Source organism: Bos mutus, chromosome 18 (assembly GCF_027580195.1).
Source record: "Bos mutus isolate GX-2022 chromosome 18, NWIPB_WYAK_1.1, whole genome shotgun sequence".
NCBI classification, from domain to species: Eukaryota; Metazoa; Chordata; class Mammalia; order Artiodactyla; family Bovidae; genus Bos; species Bos mutus.
In genome coordinates, this window is record NC_091634.1 from 13,114,157 (window position 1) to 13,130,583 (window position 16,427).

Here is a 16,427-nt window from a genome sequence, read left to right on the forward strand (position 1 = left end):
AACCTCTTTGTGTGGTATTCTTGTGGGGCCTGGGAGGGGACAAGGGCCTAGGCTACACCCCCTGGACTCAGAAATCTAGAGAGGCCTAGGACGGAGCATGGGGGTTGCTGTGCCACTGGGGATGATCTAGGATCTGGGGCTGGGCCAGGGAAAGACACACAGCCAAACGCGGTAGGGGGCAGGGGTTACCTTTAATGCTGCATTTTGTGCCGAATCCCTTATGACGCCCTGTCCCTGAGTACCCCTGCCCACCCTCCCCCCCACCGCAGGGCAGGCACAGGGCCCCACCCCTGGGGTACAAAGGAATAAATTAAGTGTCCTCCCTCCCCCCTTCCCCAATAAATAGTGAGTATCCTGCCCAGGGCCTCCCCTGCCGTGTGGCACGGTGGGCTGGGGCGGGGCCTGGGCGCTACATTCATGGCTGCCCAGGCGGGCGGCTGCGGGCAGGCCTCAGCGGGAGCCATGGGCCCCGCACAGGGGCACTGTGCTGTCCTGGCTTTGCCCCTCCATGTCCATGTCGAGCAGCGTGGGCTGCATGCTGGGGAGCCCCGGGCTCTCCGGAGTGTCTGGCCTGCTGGGAGGCGAGATGCTGAGCGTCTGGCCGAAGGAGACCAGTTTCCAGGGGTCCAGGCGGGGACGGCTGGAGGCTGGCCGGGGCCTTGGGGCGAAGGTCAGGGTGGTGGGGCGGCCCGGGAACTCGGGGGGCCGACGGCGGGTGGGGAACAGGGCCTGGGGGTCGGGCAGGCGGGGGAAGTCCAGGGGATCTCGAGGGCCTGGTAAGAGAGGATCGGAGGAGGTGAGTGGGGTGGGCCAGAGGGTGGTGGTTAAAAGGCAGGAGCATTTACATGAAGATTGGAATTGGACTTCTCTTGACAAAAAAATCTGATTTTCTTGGGCCCGCTGTCCAGCAGGGTTTGGACATCTACCTCGCCACCCCCACCCGCCCCCGACTCCTAACTGCTCACTCGTCTGGGTGCGACTCTGGGCAACCCTTTATCTCTCAGAGCCTGTCTCCTTGCTAGTACTCCAGACAAAGCCTCATCCCTCCCGCCTCTCCAACCCTGGGCAGGCTCACCAAGACCCAGAGGCACCTTAGGCATGTTGCTGTCTGTGAACGGGGATTTCAGCACCTCGCTACACAGGCCAGGATGAAATACAGTAATTGTAGAACAAGTAGCACAGTGCCTGATAGGAGGTCCTTAGTTCCTTTCTGTTCTAATCGTCTTTGTCCCGCTAATAGAGAACGGGTACCTAACACGCGTTAGCGCTAGTAATCGTTGCCATTAATGTCACCTGCCTGGCCCCTGTAGGCATTAGATTTGCCACCCCTGCTTCCTCCTGCGTCTCAGTTACCCAGGGATCCACAAAGCCTCTTGAAGCAGTGGGGGCCATGGGGACACTGACTCTCCCCACGCTAAGCAAGAGGACTCCGCTGGGCTGGGACATAGAGCTTTGGCGGGGTCAAGGGAGATGGGCCCTTTTCTGAGCGCTTGGAGCCTCACTCACCAGGGCCGGGGCCCGTGGGCTCCGGCGCCCCTCGCTGCCCCAGCGCCCCATCCGACGGCGTCCGCCGGTGTCCGCGGCTCACAGAGCGCGCGGCCGTGACGTGGGTGGGCGTGAGCGACTGCCGGGGGTCCTTCTTGAAGCTCTCCAGCTCCAGGTCCACCAGGGGGTTGGTGCTGGGTTGGGGCGGGGGTGGGGAGGGTGGCGGGGAGGGCGCGGCCGGCGCAGCCTCGTCGCTGTCGGAGCGCAGCAGCGAACGCGTGGAGTTGCAGTCGGACACCGACGACAGTGACACGAGGGTGGCGGAGGGCGCCAGGCCCGGGCCGGAGGCCGCGTCGTCACGGCGGCCGGGAGAGCGCCCGGTCGGGCTCAGGCCCCGCGGGAAGCGGCCGCCGCGGGGGAAGAAAAGGCCGTCGAGCCAGCGCCGCTGCTCCTCGCCGTCCGCCGCGCGCGCCTCGGCCACGTCGGCGCCCAGGCCCACGGCGCCCAGCAGCGTGGCGCAGCCCAGCAGGGCGAGCTCGCAGCGCCGCCGGGAGCCGTGCCCGAGCCGGGCGGGCGGCGCGGGCGGACTCGGCTCCCATGGCGCCCGCGCCCCCGGGGACGGCTGGGCGGGCAGCGGCACCGTGAGGTAGGACGGGGTGGTGTAGGGGGACGGGGGCACGCTGTTGCCTCCGTCCGACTCCGCAAACTCCTCTGCAACCGGGAGAGGGCTGTCACTGGCCTCTGACTCACCTAACTCTGGGCCCAGGGCCTTTCGGCCCATCCCCCCACCCCGGGACTTGGAGGCAAGGAGTTGTCCCCAGTGACTCCCCCCCCCCCCCAAAATCACCAAGTCCCACTAAGCGTGGTTCTTGAGCATTTCTCCCCCAAACCCCCCTTCCCTTGGGAATGACCCCCACCTCCCAGGGACCAGCTATCTCCCATTCCAGGAATGCGTCCTACCCTCTGGCCAGTGAAATCCGGCTCCCTCCGCGCAACCCTGGGGAATGGTCACCCCTTGGTCTTGGGTTATGTTCCCCTTTGCCAGGGAATGTCCCTCTCCCTCCCTTTTAAAGGCACCCTCGCCCTCTTACCCATTTCATTGAGGCTGGCAAAGCCTGGGGCGATGGGTGTGTGTTTGGGGGATTTGCCCAGGTTGGGGGCACTTGATGACCACTGTTTGCTTCCTTCTCCCAGGGCCTTCAGCCTGCAGGGGGCACCAAAGATTGGGGGGGTGGGGGCAGTCATAGGCCTCCTGGCTGTCAAGGGCCTAGGAGAGAGGCACAGGGCGTGGGGGCGAGGGTGTGGGGGGGGGGGTGCTCCATGCGGCCAGTACCTCTCCTCTCCGCCAGCCCGTTCCTTCTGCAGCGTGGAGCTGGGCCCCCAGGTCCGGCCCTTCTTCTTGCCCCCGACCAGCTCTTCCTTCTTTGGGGGTCCGCTGCTGCGGCCCCACGTCCCACCGCCACCACTGCTGCTGCAACTGGTGCTACAGCCACCACCATCCACGGGGGTCACTGGGCCCAGAGAAGCCACTTGGTCACTGGGTCTCAGCCTGTCCCAGTTGATCTCCAGCCTTAATCTCCCCGCCTTCGTCTCCCCCTCCACCTGGAAGCCCAAGGGAGCTGAGATTCTGACTCCAGTCATGACCCTTCCCTGCTATCCATCCTCACATAGCTCCCCCCAGCTATCCTGATGTCCTGGCTTCCTCCGTGTCATCACCGGTCACCCCTCACCGGTTAACTCTTCAGCCATCCCTTCATTCCCAAATGTTCACTAGCACCGTCTATGTGCCAAGCCCTGTGGGAGATGCTGAGAAGACAGCAGTGCTAAGAGTAGACCAGACACCCTGCCCTGGCCCTGGAAGAGTTTACATTTTAGGGGCTGAGGACAAATGATCAACAGGAGTCACCCTAGGTTGTCATCTGGGTCGGGGGCTAGAAGGTGATCAGCAGTGTGGGGCATGGAAAGCTGACAGGGGGCTTGGGGAGTTAGGGATGGTCTGGTGTGTGAGGAGGAGAGATCTGAGCAGAGACTTGAAGGAGGTGAGGGAGGGAGTCAGGGGGACACAAGGCAGAGGGAGGAGCAGATGCCAAGTCCCTGTGGAGTGTTCCGGAACAGTCTGTCGCCTGCAGAGTCGACTGCTCTCTCTCCTCTGTTCCTATCACACGTTGAACATCCTGACCACCATGGTTCAGTCATTATTTGTCTCTGCGTCCTCCCAGAAGAATGACCTCTGGGTACAAAGCAGGTGCCCAAACAGTAGTGTGTGGCGGGGTGGTGTGTGGGGTGAGGCCAGGGGTGAATGATGGAGCAGAATGGAGTGGGGAAGCTGACCGGGAATCCTTCACCTCCTCAGTGAACCCTGTACCTGCCATGCGGCTGACAGGCCGTCTGCCCCATTCAAGGTCCCTGCCCTGGCCCAGCACCCTCGTCCCACCTGTCTCCCCTCTTGACTCCTGCCCGCCTACAATCCCTACTCCTCACGGCAGTCAGAGGGAAAAGGTCAAGTTGCCTCCATCACTGCCTTGCTCACAGCCCTCCAGAGGCTCCCCCTCAGATGTTAGATAAAATCCAGATTCCTTATCCCCGCTCTTGAGGCCCAGGGCAATCCTCTCCTGCTGAACCCTCGACCATAAACTCACTGCTCTCCCTCCCATTCTTTCTACTTCATCCAAGTTGGCCTTTCCAGCTGATAATCAGCATACTTGTTCCTGCCTCTGGGCTTCCGCCTCTGCTGTTCCCTCTGCCAGGGACACTGTTCCTTCAGATCTCTGCATATGTTACTCCTCCTGACCATGCAGGTCCCTACTTAAACCTCAGCTTCTCTGCAGGCTTTCTTTGTGATTTAAAAATAGGAGCTCTTCTGTTTAGCTCCTTCCCTGATTTCCTTTAGGGTGCGTATCACTACAGAAAATTTCCTGTTCACCAGTTTGTTTACTTGTTGTCTGTTTCCCCCGATGAGAATGAGGGAGGGGAGTCCTGCCTGCCTGCCACCCTGATGTTGCTCTGGCTTGGTGCCAGGTATGTGCTCAGGGAAGTCTGTTCACTGACTGGTCAGGGCCTTGGGAGATACTCACAGCGAATGGCCCTCAGCCGGGGAATGATGCTGGGGCTTGCGGGTGGGCTGGCCCCATCTGATCCTTTCCGCTTGTCCAGGGTTGGAGAGGCCTGGACTGTGATCTTATGTTCAAAGCCTGCAAAAAGAAAGAGACTTTCCTAAGCACAGGATTCCATGAGTAGCCAAAGAGAAGTTCCCTTTGAAGGAAGATAGAAGGAATGCCACCATTTTATATTCCTTAATGCAGTGGTTCTCAAAGTGTGTTCCCAGACCAGCAGCATCGACGTCAAGTGGAAACCTCTTGGAGATGCAGAATCTTGATGCCCTCCCTGAATCAGGAACTGTGGGGGTGAGGTGCAGCAATCCAACTGCTGTGTAACAGTACCCAAGTGACCTCTGCTGCTCACTCAGGTTTGAGAGCCGCTGCCCCGAGGATCTAGGCTTGAGCGTCCAATATGGCAGCCATTAGCCACACATGGAAAGTAAGCGCTTGAAATGTGGCTTGTGCAACCGAGGAACTGGAGAATGTTACCTTTAGTTATTTAGTTGTAAGTAATTTAAATTTACTTTTAAAAACAGATACTCAGTTCAGTCATTGGAAACATTTAAGTATGTTTGGAACAACTGTGGTATGTGAATCTGCTCTTTTAACTGTACATTTTATGAAACCTAAATATAGGTCAAGAAATTTTGAGGAAAATTTAGAGCCCAGATTGAGATGCACTAAGAATATAAAATGAACTCAGGATAAGAATGCCTGAGTGAAGTCGCTTCAGTCATATCTGACTCTGAGACCCCATGGACTGGAGCCCACCAGGCTCCTCTGTTCATAGGGATTCTCCAGGCAAGAATACTGGAGTGGGTTGCCATGCCCTCCTCCAGGGGATCTTCCCGATCCAGGGAGCAAACCTGAAACGTTTACACCTCCTGCACTGGCAGGCAGGTGAGTTCTTCACAACTAGTGCCGCCTGGCTTCCCTGGTGGCTCAGCTGGTGAAGAACCCGCCTGCAATGTGGAAGACCTGGGTTTGATCCCTGGGTTGGGAAGATCCCCTGGAGAAGGGAAAGGCTACCCATTGCAGTATTCTGGCCTGGAGAATTCTATGGACTGTATAGTCCATGGGGTCGCAAAGAGCTGGACATGACTGAGTGACTTTCACTTTCAGTGCCACCTGGGAAGCCCGTAAGATGCACCCTGGATTTCAAAGATTTAGTGTGGAAAAAAGGTAAAATATCTTATTTAAAATTTTTCTTGTAATGACTACATGTGAATATTGGGCTAAACAAAATACACTGTTAAATTATACAGTTAAATTATATTAATACAAAGTTAATTTCACCTGTTTTCCCCTTTTCCATATGGCTACTGGAAAATGTAAATGACACACGCAGCCTGCATTATTTCTGTTGGCTGGTGTTATTCTAGGCACTGCTATAGGGCTTGTAACATCTCTTGTAACAGAGAATATCAGCATGAAGTGCCTTCTGACGTTACCTAGAAAGCAGTCTCCCCCCACCCCCACCGGCCAAAAAAGAAATCAAACCTGAACTTAAAACTGAGTAAGCCTTGAGATCCAACTCTTAGGTTGAGCCATGTGAAACTTCTGTTTCTGTAGGTCAAAAATGGCTGAACACCAGCAATTTCACATGTTTCAACCTAATACCAATTAACAGGAAATTCAGGGGACAGAGGGACATGTTAAGAGATACCAGGGAGCTGCAAGCAGCAAAATCCAGACTATGGGAAATGCTCTGGCATAAATGAGGCAAGGAGGACAAAGAAGATTTAAAAAGATATTCAACTAATAGCTGGGAGACGAAACTATGAGGAAAAGTAAGGAAGTGATGGCCCTGAAAGTCAAGGCAGGCGTTTACTCTTAGGGAATGGCAGGGGGATTGTTTGGAGGGTGTGTATGCAGGCATCTGGGGTGGCTGTAGGGTCTCTCTGCTCTCCTGGGAGATTCTATTAATGCATTAAGCTATACAGTTGTTTTTTTTTTTTGGGGGTCATTTTCTGTAGTTGTGATATACTTAGTAATAATAATAAAAAAAGGCTTGAAAAGTAAAGAAATAAAAGGAAGAGATGACCCCTGGGTTAGCGCTGCTCCCAGCGGCCTCTCGGGGCTGCTGAAGGGGTGTGGCCGGGTACCGGAGGGCAGGCTGATGTGGCTGCCGCCTTCCCGCAGCTTGAGCAGGCGGCTGCGCTTGAAGTTGCCCTTGCGTTTGCGGACCCGGGGCTTCTCCTGGCTCAGCTGGCACATGAGCAGGTGCAGCTCCCGCTCCACGATGTCCATCTCGCGCTCGGCCAGCTCCTGCTCGCGCCGCCGCAGCTGCTCCTCCTGGAAGCGCTGCTCCTGAGCCGCCCGCAGCAGCTCCTCTTCACGGCTCCGGAGCTCCTGCGGAGGAGATGGGCGGCTTGGGGAGAGGGCCGGAGCTACCCTGCCCCCAGGGATGGTCCCGGGGCTGCTGGGCTTGTTTGGTGTCCCGCACAGGCCATCCTGCTGTGGGGCAAATTGGGAGCACGATCCAACTTACTCTTCACTAACCAGGTTGGGGGCCAGGGCAGGAGGCTGTGTTGGCCCAAAGAAAGGGCTGGCTTTTCTTTCTTCTTCTTTTTTTTTTTCTCTTTCTCTTTGATTTTTACTTTTTGAAGTTTTCAGTTTGGAAAACATCCACAAAAGCATTGGTGCATCCGACGCACCCACCATTCGTCCAACTTCGATAGTTACTTTACAAATCTTTTTTCACGCATCACCTTCCTGCTCCTCTCTTCCTCTCACTTTTGCTGTGGGGTTTTAAAGCCAATTTCTAGACCTCATGCAGTGTCACCTGTAAGTACTTCAGGGTAGGGTGTCTTTTTCTTATCAATCTGCCAACAGGAGGCTGTCTTTCCTTAACATGTGAAAAAGGCTCCCTCACCCTGCATGGGACCCGAAGACCCCTGGGCTCACGGGAAGGGACTCTGCCCCATCCATGGTATCAGAACTCAGGGATCTTGCTCCATCCCTCCCACCTCACCCCCGCCTTCACCTTCTCCTTGGTCCGGAGGTCATCAAACATGTGTTGAATCTCCAGCTTCCAGTCTTCCTGCAGCGAGTGAAAAGACTCCAGCGGCATCTGGAACAGGGCTGACTGTTCGATGACTTCAAGTTGCTTCAAGATGCTGCCAAAATCTGGCCGCCCGTGGGGGTCTGGGTCCCAGCATTCTGGGGTTGGGGTGGGAAGGACAGCAGTGGGAGTGGAGATGTCAATGGCCATGCTCTGGGGCATCAGCCTGCTCAGTGGAGGCAGGACTTTAAGGGACTGTGGACAAATAGCTCCCATGGAGCCCGGGGGAAGGAATTCAAAGCCAAGCTTTTGGAAGCGTTTCACTTGGTGAAACTCTGGGGAGAGAAACTCAGGGACCTGTTCCCTGACTGGTGGTAGAATCAAGGGTCAGGGAGGAATCCCAGGGCCAGTGAATCCTAATAGGCTGTCCTCAAGCGCTGTGGGCTTGCCTGGCCAGAACAAAGGTCTGGAGGCCATGGAGCCAACCGGAGGGGAGACTGATCATGGTCCCATGGTTCCAGCCCCTTCTCCCTCACTCCTGGGCCCAATGGAATGGATGGGTGTGAAGGGGTGAGGTCTGGGCCTGAGGGCTCCTTGCCACCCCAAGCTGAGCCTACCCGCTCCACGGGGCCCTGGCTCACCCTCCAGTAGGCGGGCAAAGGGCTCGGGGCATGTGGAGGGAATGGGCAGAGTCAGCTTGTTCATAGCCACGCCATATGCCACGGCCAAGGCGTCGATTTCACGGTAGGGGACCTCACCCGTCAGCAGCTCCCAGAGCAGTACCCCGAAGCTGCAGGTGGGGGAGAGGGAGGGGTGACGCCAGAGCCCACCCTCATCCTCACCCACACCCCAGCCCTGCCTCCAGTCCTGTGGTGAGCCTCCCTCCCCCCAGCACCCAGCCCCGGCCAGTGAGGCCACAAGAACTGCCTTTGACCTTCACAGCCTGATCTCAAACAGATGTGGTGGGGTTGGTCCTCTGGTGTCTCTCCTTTGCTCTGTCCCCCTTTCCTCTCCTCTGCCTGAAAACCTTCGGTGGGTTCCTTGTGCCCACTGGGCAAATCCACCCTGATCTTGCTGACCCTGCAGCTTCCCCCTCTAAACACTCTTGGCCCCTGTACCAACCCCGGTTGCATCTCGCAGCCATGCTAAACAGTTGAACAAATCCTATTTTTCCTAACCTCTGGCCTTTGCACACATTGTTCCCTTGGTTGAGAACACCCTTCCCCTTTGCCTAACTGTCCTTTAAGTCACAACTCAGGTGCCCTCTCTAACCAGGAAGGCTTCCTTGATTCCACAGCCTCCAAATCTGGGTCGGAGGCCCCTTCACTACATTTCCATTGAACCCTCTGCACTTACCTCTAAATACAAGTTAACACTGTTTAACATTTACAGAGCACTCACTCCAGGCCAGCATTACTCAAGTCCTGTAAGGCAGAAGGCACTGGGTATGATCCCTATTTTACCCAGTGAGTGGGTGCAGGCTCAGAGAGGTTAAGTTGTTTGCCCAAGGTCACACAGCTTGTAAGCGGTGGAGCCCCGCTGCACTCGGGCCCTCCTGAAGCCCGCAGCAGCCCTGGCGGCTACACCTTCCAGAGCACGCGTCACTGTGCCACTGCCACCTGCAAACTCATCTTCTCCAGTAAACCACGCTCCTTCTGGTCCTCACCGGTGTTTTACGTACTGCCTAACACGGAGCGGATCCCCATGCTCCCCCATATCCAGGCATGCATTCATTCACTGTACACTTATTAAACATCTGCTGTGTGCTAGGCACTGTTCCGGGTACTGGAATAAGATAGACACAACCCCTGCCCTCATGTAGCTCACAGCCTCTCCTTTCTCAGTGACAGCTCTGGTAAATTTGAGCTGGAGGAATGCTGCCTGGGATAATTTTCCATCCTCCTTTGCATCAAAGTATGCCCATATGGCAAGGGTTCTGGCCAGTGGGATATGAACTGTGCAGCGTGCAACTAATTTCCAAAAAGTCTCCTTAAAGGGAAGGGGTCCCCTTTCCTCTTTGCTCCGTCCTACTGGTTGGAATACAGACAATAAAAGCTGGCCATCCTGGACCATGAAGTAGCCTTGGGAATGGAGGCCATACAAGGTGGAGGAAGATAACAGTGGGTTATAACTGTGGGTGGCCAGACCCCACCCCCTCTACCTCTTCTACATCTCTGGAAACCTGTGGGGATGTTGTGATTGCCCAACGTGAATGACATCCCCATTAAAACCCTAAAATAGGACTCTGAATTCCTAATATTACATCAGTCCTGGGCTTTTACATGAGCGCAAAAGCATCCATATTATTTTTATTTTGGGTTTTCTGTTGTCACTGAAATATGGCTTCTATAAATGTTTGGGATCATAAATGAATGCCTTATGTGAAGCAAGACTAAAATTCCCCCCAAGGGCTGCGCTGCTCTAGTTGAGACTTCCTGTCTGATCTCTCTGCCCCAGGACCATGACTTTGCTGCTTGGTCCATCTGGAGCCTCAGCTGGGGACTGACCTGGGTTTGGCTTCCTCCCAAGAGAAGGCTGAGTTTCTGCTGTCACCAGGTCCTGCAGGTGACAAACAGCCGCCTCCCTGGCCTCCTGCCCCCACTCCTGTCCCCTGAAGTCCATCAGCCGAGGGAGCCTTTGTGATGCTCCATCAGATCGTGTCATTCACAAATGCTTCCAGTGGCTTTCCAGTGCACTTGGAATAAACCTGGAGTCTGCTCCCTTCTCTGTGGAGCCCTCGGCTCGTTCTCTCCTCCGTCATTTCCCACGACTTCCCTCCCTGCCTGCTCTGCTCCAGCCACGTGTCCTTTTCTGGAGCACGTCCTGCTTGTTCTCACCTCAGTATTTCCTTTGTGGCAGCTGCTCCCCCTGCCTGGGAAGCTTCTTCCCCTAAACTCTGCATGACTGGCTCCTTCTCGTCATCCAGAACCGGGCTCAAGTGCCATTTCTCATAAAAACCTTCCCCAAAGTCATCGCCAGACCACAGAGTGCTTTTCAGTTAGCTTCTTAGCTCGTAATACTGTCTAGTCCTTTATCTGGTGGGTTAACTTATTATTAACTTATTATCTTTTAAAAATTATTTTACAATTTTCTTAACTTAAAAACAGCCTTTTCAGCTTCGCATGTATGTATGTGAAAGTGAAGTGAAAGTTGCTCAGTCGTGTCTAACTCTTTGTGACCCTTTGGACTGCAGCCAGCCAGGCTCCTCAGTCCATGGGATTCTCCAGGCAAGAATACTGGAGTAGGTTGCCATGCCCTCCTCCAGGGGCTCTTCCCAACCCAGGGATTGAACCCATGTCTTCTGTGTCTCCTGCATTGCAAGGGATTCTTTACCCACTGAACCATTAGGGAAGCCCGTGTATGTACGTATTATTCCTGTGGGCAGGAACTGGGTCTGTTTTTATATGCTGCTGTATCCCCTGAGCCCAGGGCAGTTGGATGAATGATGAATGGTTACCTATAAAGGTCTCAGTTTCCTGTCTGAGGAGTGGGGGCCATGTCATGGATGGGGTTTTGAGGGTCTTTGGTACTGACAGCCTATCTTTATACCACTTCTGCTAGCAGAGCAGGCACCTGCTTTGGTGCTCATCTGCTGGTCTGACCTTGCTGGCTGCCCCTGGACCCAGATCCCAGCTCCCAGTGGCTGTGGCAGCCGGTCCCTCCCACTCTGCCCTTCTCCCCCTTCCTCCCTCCTCCACGCCCAGGAGGCCTCCCCCCTCCCCGCCCCCAGCATCAGCACCTCCAGACGTCACTGCTTTTGGAGAAGAGGGAGAGACGGATAACCTCTGGGGCCATCCAGGCGTATGTCCCCGCAGCGCTCATTTTGGTGGTCTTGTGCCACTCGCGGGCGAGGCCAAAGTCCGTGATCTTGAGCACCGTGTCTGCGAGGTTGTGGTTCTCTATGGCCTCCAGGATAAGGACTGCAGGGTGGAAAGAAAGGGGGGTCATCCTGGATCTGCTTGGCTGCAGTCCTGTGTCCTACCCCCACCTCACCTGGAATCTCCTATTTGTTCTCTCCCTGTCACCGTGGGTCGCCCCCTTCTGCAGTAGCTCCTTTCCAGGCCAGAAGACCATGAACCCTCTCCCCCTGGTCTAATTGCTGCCTTAGCCTCCCACCAAGGGTTGGGGAGCTTCTCCTGAGTTCACTGGCCTCCTGAGTCTAACCTGGGCTCCCAGGAGTTCAGTGAAAGGTTGATGGCCATGGCCTTGGTTCTCCTTGGTCTACGTCTCAGATTCCCAATCACCCCAAAAGTGGCAACTGCAGACATGAGCGGGAGGGGACGGTTTTCCTCCCCATTTTGTCACCTGCTATGGGGCCTCCGTGGCCCCAGTTCTACTCTTTTCGTCACACTCTTTGCCATGTGACTTTGAAGTTCTTTCCACTAAAGAGGCAGCATGTATCTCCCCATCCTTTACTTTGGGTTGGCTGTATGACTCAACTTGTCTGATAAAATGAGGCAGAAGAGACAGAATGCCAGTCCCAAGCCCCGGCCTCTCATATCTACTTGCCCTCTTGCCCTTCCGCCATCACCACGACAACATGCCTTGGCTAGCCTGCTGGTCCAAGGAAGAGGAGCCCCACCTAAATCAGCTGACCTCCAGCAGGCCTGCAAATGCATGAGGAGTAACGAAGGACACTGAGTTTTAAGACACCAAGTTTGCCGGGGTGTGTGTGTGTGAGGATGGCTTGTTACACAGCAGTATTATAACAAAATCTGACTGACTGATCTATCCCCCAAGCATATGGAATGGTTCCAGCTTACTTGCTGCCTAGAGTGATTACTAACAACAGTAACAATCACGGCCAGTGTTTATCAGGAGCCTATTATATGGCAGGTACAGGGCTGAACCCTTTAGCAAATTAACTAGCAAGCAACCCATTTTATTGACAAGAAAACTGAGGCTTTGGCATGTGACTCTACCTTCTAGAAGTCTTCCCTTCTCAAGTCACCAACTCCTGTTTGTGGTGTGACCCTGTGACACAGGGAACACCCCATGATCTTACACTTTATTTCTCCCATGCTGGGCCTAATTCAATTCACTTATACACACACACACACACACACACACGTATATATGTATATACAACATACATATATATACTATATAGCCCATGGAATTCTCCAGGTCAGAATACTGGAGTGGGTAGCCATTCCTTTCTCCAGGGGATCTTCCCAACCCAGGGACTGAACCCAGGTCTCCCACATTGCAGTCGGATTCTTTACCAGTTGAGCCACAAGGGAAGCCCATGTTATATATACGTTATATATATATAACATAATTATGTACATATATGTTACCCCTGCTTAAGACCCTCTAATGGCTTCTATCCAAAGTCTTCACCGTAGCCCCTCAAGACTGACGTGATCTGGCCCTTCTACTTTTACGACCTCATCTCCTTCTTCTGCCTGACTCCTGCTCTTCCAGGCACCTTAGGACTTTGCCCTGCCCAGGTCTTCATAAAGCTGGGTCCTATGGGTTCAGGTCTCTGCTCAAATGTTGCCTTCCGGGACCATCTGATCTAAAGAGCTCCTTCTGCCCCATTCTTAACCTGCTTTATTTCCTTCAGAGCCCTTGATACTCTGAAATTTTGTTATCTATCTATTTAAACATCAACCATCTATTTCTGTCCACTAGAATATAACTTTCATAAGTGTGTGTGGGGGTAATCTTATCTTGTTCACTTCTGTAATCCCCAGAGCCCAGGACAGTGCCTACACTTAATTCTGCTTCAGAATTATTAGCTGAATGAACCAATGAATGAATGACATCAGATGAGGAGTTCCTCAGGGGAGGCTAAACGGGGGAAGCTGTGCTGTGGAGGCCCTGTTCCCTCTGTCTCAGGCATGCATCAGTCCCAGTGCCCAACCAGGAAGCCAGGCTAAGGGCCCCACTGACCCCTTGTCCAAGTGGCATTGGCTACAGAAAAATTGGGGTCCATGGGAGCATGTCCTTGCACCCCACCTGCAGGCTGTGAATCAGCAGGGGTGGGGGGAAGGACTGAGAAGGGACCCCGGGCTTCAAGAGGAGTGTGTTGGCAGTCCTGCCTCCATTTACCCAGAATTTCAGAGTTACAGCGTGAGAGTCAAAGAGGATGGGGGCCGTCTGTCTGTCTTGCTCAATTCCCCGGCCCTGGCGCAGGACTGGTCACACCCTGGGCACATGGTAGCTGTCTGTTGGGTGAATGCCAGACCTAGCAAGTGACGAAGACCCCACCCCTCTACTCCAGCGGCTTGCAGAAAAATAGTGCGGTGGAGTCAAACATTTCAAGATGTAGAATTGACATGAATCAGAAATAGATGAGACGTGAGGGTTGAGGGCAAAGAGAAAACCCTCCCATATTATGTGAGGGCAGGGAACATGTTGGCCTCACTCACAATGGACCTCTTTTTCTTAGTATATGATCTGATCCAGTAAATACCAGACGGCAGAATAAACAAATCAACGCAGACAAGAAAGGGAGTGACATGGGGCAGACGAAGGATGGGAGAGCCAGAAAGGTAGGATTTTTCTTTCCCTGCTGTGTCCTAACAGTCAGGACAGGGTCTGGTACCCAACAGGTGCTCAGGAAATATCCAGGAAATGAACGAAACCCCTAGATGGTGAGTGCCAGAAGGGCAGAAACCATGGCTCTTTTGGTCCCTGTTGGGCTTCAACATAATATCTACTCAGTCAATATTAACTGACATCATGAGAAGCTGGTTGATCTAGATGTAAGTTCTGGGGAACCTTCCCTTCCATCTGGCCCCAGTTCTCCTTCAAGCAACCAATCAACTTTTGAGAGTCTTATGATAGGTCAGGCAGCCTGGAAGCTTTTACATAAGCTACATCCCTTTTCTTCCTTCTCCTCCTCTTTCCCAGTTTGTCTTGGCTAGCTGGGACAGAGGCCCAGGAGGACACCAGGAAGTGGTTCTCAACTGAGGGCTATTTTGCCCTACAGAGGACATTTGGCAATGTCTGAAAACGTTTTTGGTTCTCCTAACTGGGGGGTGGGGAATGCTAATGGCATCTAGTAGGTAGAGGCCAAGGATGCTACTCCATAACTTACAGCACCCAGGTCAGCCCCTCTGCAACCCTCCAGTGCCAAATGTCCATAGCACTGAGGCTGAGAACCCCTGACTCTGGCCAGGCTCTTTCTGCCTCTGCCTGGTGGACTGTGGTAGCGCTGGACTGTAAGGGCCACGAGGGCAGGCACTGTACCTGTCCTGTTCACAGCAGGGAACACAGGGCCTGTCACAGTGTTCATGGATACATGTTTATAGAGCTACTGTGACTGTAGTCTTCAACCTTTCTGGACTTCCTTTTCCTCCCTTAATGGGACAAGGACTGTCTCACCCAGCCCTGAAGGTATACTGCTGCCCCCTCTTGCCCCAGCCAAGATTTTCTGGTGTCCCCCTCCCGCCACCAAGGCTTGGCCTCACAAAGTTCAATGGAAGCAAGTTTTTGGAGGAGGACACCACTTACTGTTGATGGACTTGAGGTCCCGGTGGATGATGGGCACAGGGGCATCATTGTGTAGGTAGTTCATGCCCCGGGCCACCTGCACAGCCCAGTTGACCAGCACGTGAGGGGGCACCCGGCGCCCTGCCAGCACCCTGCTCAGGGCGCCCCCTCTGGCATACTCCATCACCAGGCAGAGGTGTGGGGGGCTGAGGCAGGCGCCCCTGAGGGCAATGATGTTGGGGTGCTGCAGGGCGCCGAAGAGTCGGGCCTCCTGGCGCACCTGCTCTGCTGTCACTGCCGGGTCCCGTTCAGGGTCCAGCCGGGCGGCCTTGACGGCCACCTCCTCGCCTCGCCACAGGGCCCGATAGACCTTGCCAAAGCCCCCTACGCCGATGATCTCCTCTAGCTGCAGCTCGTGGAAGGGGATCTCCTGGGGCAGCTGGAGGCCGGCGGGCGCGGCGGGGGTGCCGAGGGCCACGTAGTTGCTGGGGAAGACGCCCACACGACCGCTGGGTAGCTGCCCGGTCCACCAGCCCTCGTCGCCCGACACGGCACAGTCCTGGGAAAGCACCTGGACGCGGTCACCCCTCCGCAGGGTCAGCTCCTCTTCGCCCGCCGCCTCGTAGTCGAACACTGCGGTCCAGACGGGCCCCGCGGGGGTCGTGCCCCACTCCTTGGCCGCCCCCCACTCCTCCTCCTCCATGGGGGAGGGGCCGGGGTCTGCGGGAGGCCGCTTCACACAGGCTGCCCGCGGGATGCAGAGGGCGGGCCCCGGCGGCCAGGATGGGGGGCAGTCCCTGCGGATTCTAGGGGACTCCTGGGCGCCATGGCTAGGGGGCCCTCCACAGGAGCAAGAAAAAGCCTCTTTAAAAGGGCAGGGTCGTGCCCCCTGATTCAGCTGTCCAGGCAGGGTGGGGTGGGGGAAGGGCAGCGGGTTCACCTGTCCCCCCTAAACGTCAGGGCGCTAAGAAGGCCTGGCCGCTCAGCTGCCGAATTCCTGCCGGGGTCCGCCGGTGGGGGACGAGGGTGAGGGAAGCAGGCAGCCCCCTTCCCCGCGCCTCTCACCCCGCGCAGCTCCACCGGCGGCCCCCGGCTCCGCATCCCGGGCCACAACCTCCGGGCGGGGCGGGGCTGGCGGGGCTCCGGGGGCGCCCGCCCCAGGACGGGGTGGCGCGCCCCTCGGCCTCCTCACGCGCGGGGCGGCCGGGCGGCCCCCATCCTCAGCACCGGCCTCCCGGTTGGCCCCAGCCCCTGCCCCCGCCCGCGCCGCTTCCCGGGGCCGCCGGCGGTGCCTGAGTGACGTGCTCGCTGCCGCCGAGCCGCGGTGCCGCCTGGGAGTTGTAGTCTCCGGCAGCGCGGCTTCGAAGTCCGTCCCGGTCCCTCAGCCTCCAGAGCCT

General features: G+C 55.7%; 1 protein-coding gene across 1 annotated transcript; it reads right to left on the reverse strand.

Moving 5' to 3' along the window:
* Positions 1-280: 280 nt before the first annotated feature.
* MAP3K10 (mitogen-activated protein kinase kinase kinase 10) lies at positions 281-16,288 on the reverse strand. The gene is made up of 10 exons (XM_070387699.1): positions 15,052-16,288; positions 11,327-11,507; positions 8,229-8,377; positions 7,570-7,745; positions 6,689-6,935; positions 4,560-4,676; positions 2,819-2,996; positions 2,577-2,689; positions 1,507-2,196; positions 281-773 (listed from the first exon to the last, which is right to left on the reverse strand). The coding sequence occupies exons 1-10, from the start codon at positions 15,731-15,733 to the stop codon at positions 451-453; spliced, it is 2,856 nt and encodes a 951-aa protein (XP_070243800.1). The 5' UTR covers positions 15,734-16,288; the 3' UTR covers positions 281-450.
* Positions 16,289-16,427: the final 139 nt, after the last annotated feature.

What these genes read in the sequence shown, in the direction of transcription:
- MAP3K10 (XM_070387699.1), bottom strand. Translation starts at nt 15,733, where the DNA reads ATGGAGGAGGAGGAGTGGGGGGCGGCCAAGGAGTGGGGCACGACCCCC. An exon ending in CTTTGCCCGCCTACTGGAGG is followed by an intron (nt 7,746 to 8,228) that starts GTGAGCCAGGGC and finishes CCCCAACCCCAG; the next exon opens with AATGCTGGGACCCAGACCCC. An exon ending in ACCTCCGGACCAAGGAGAAG is followed by an intron (nt 6,936 to 7,569) that starts GTGAAGGCGGGG and finishes TCTCCTCCGCAG; the next exon opens with GAGCTCCGGAGCCGTGAAGA.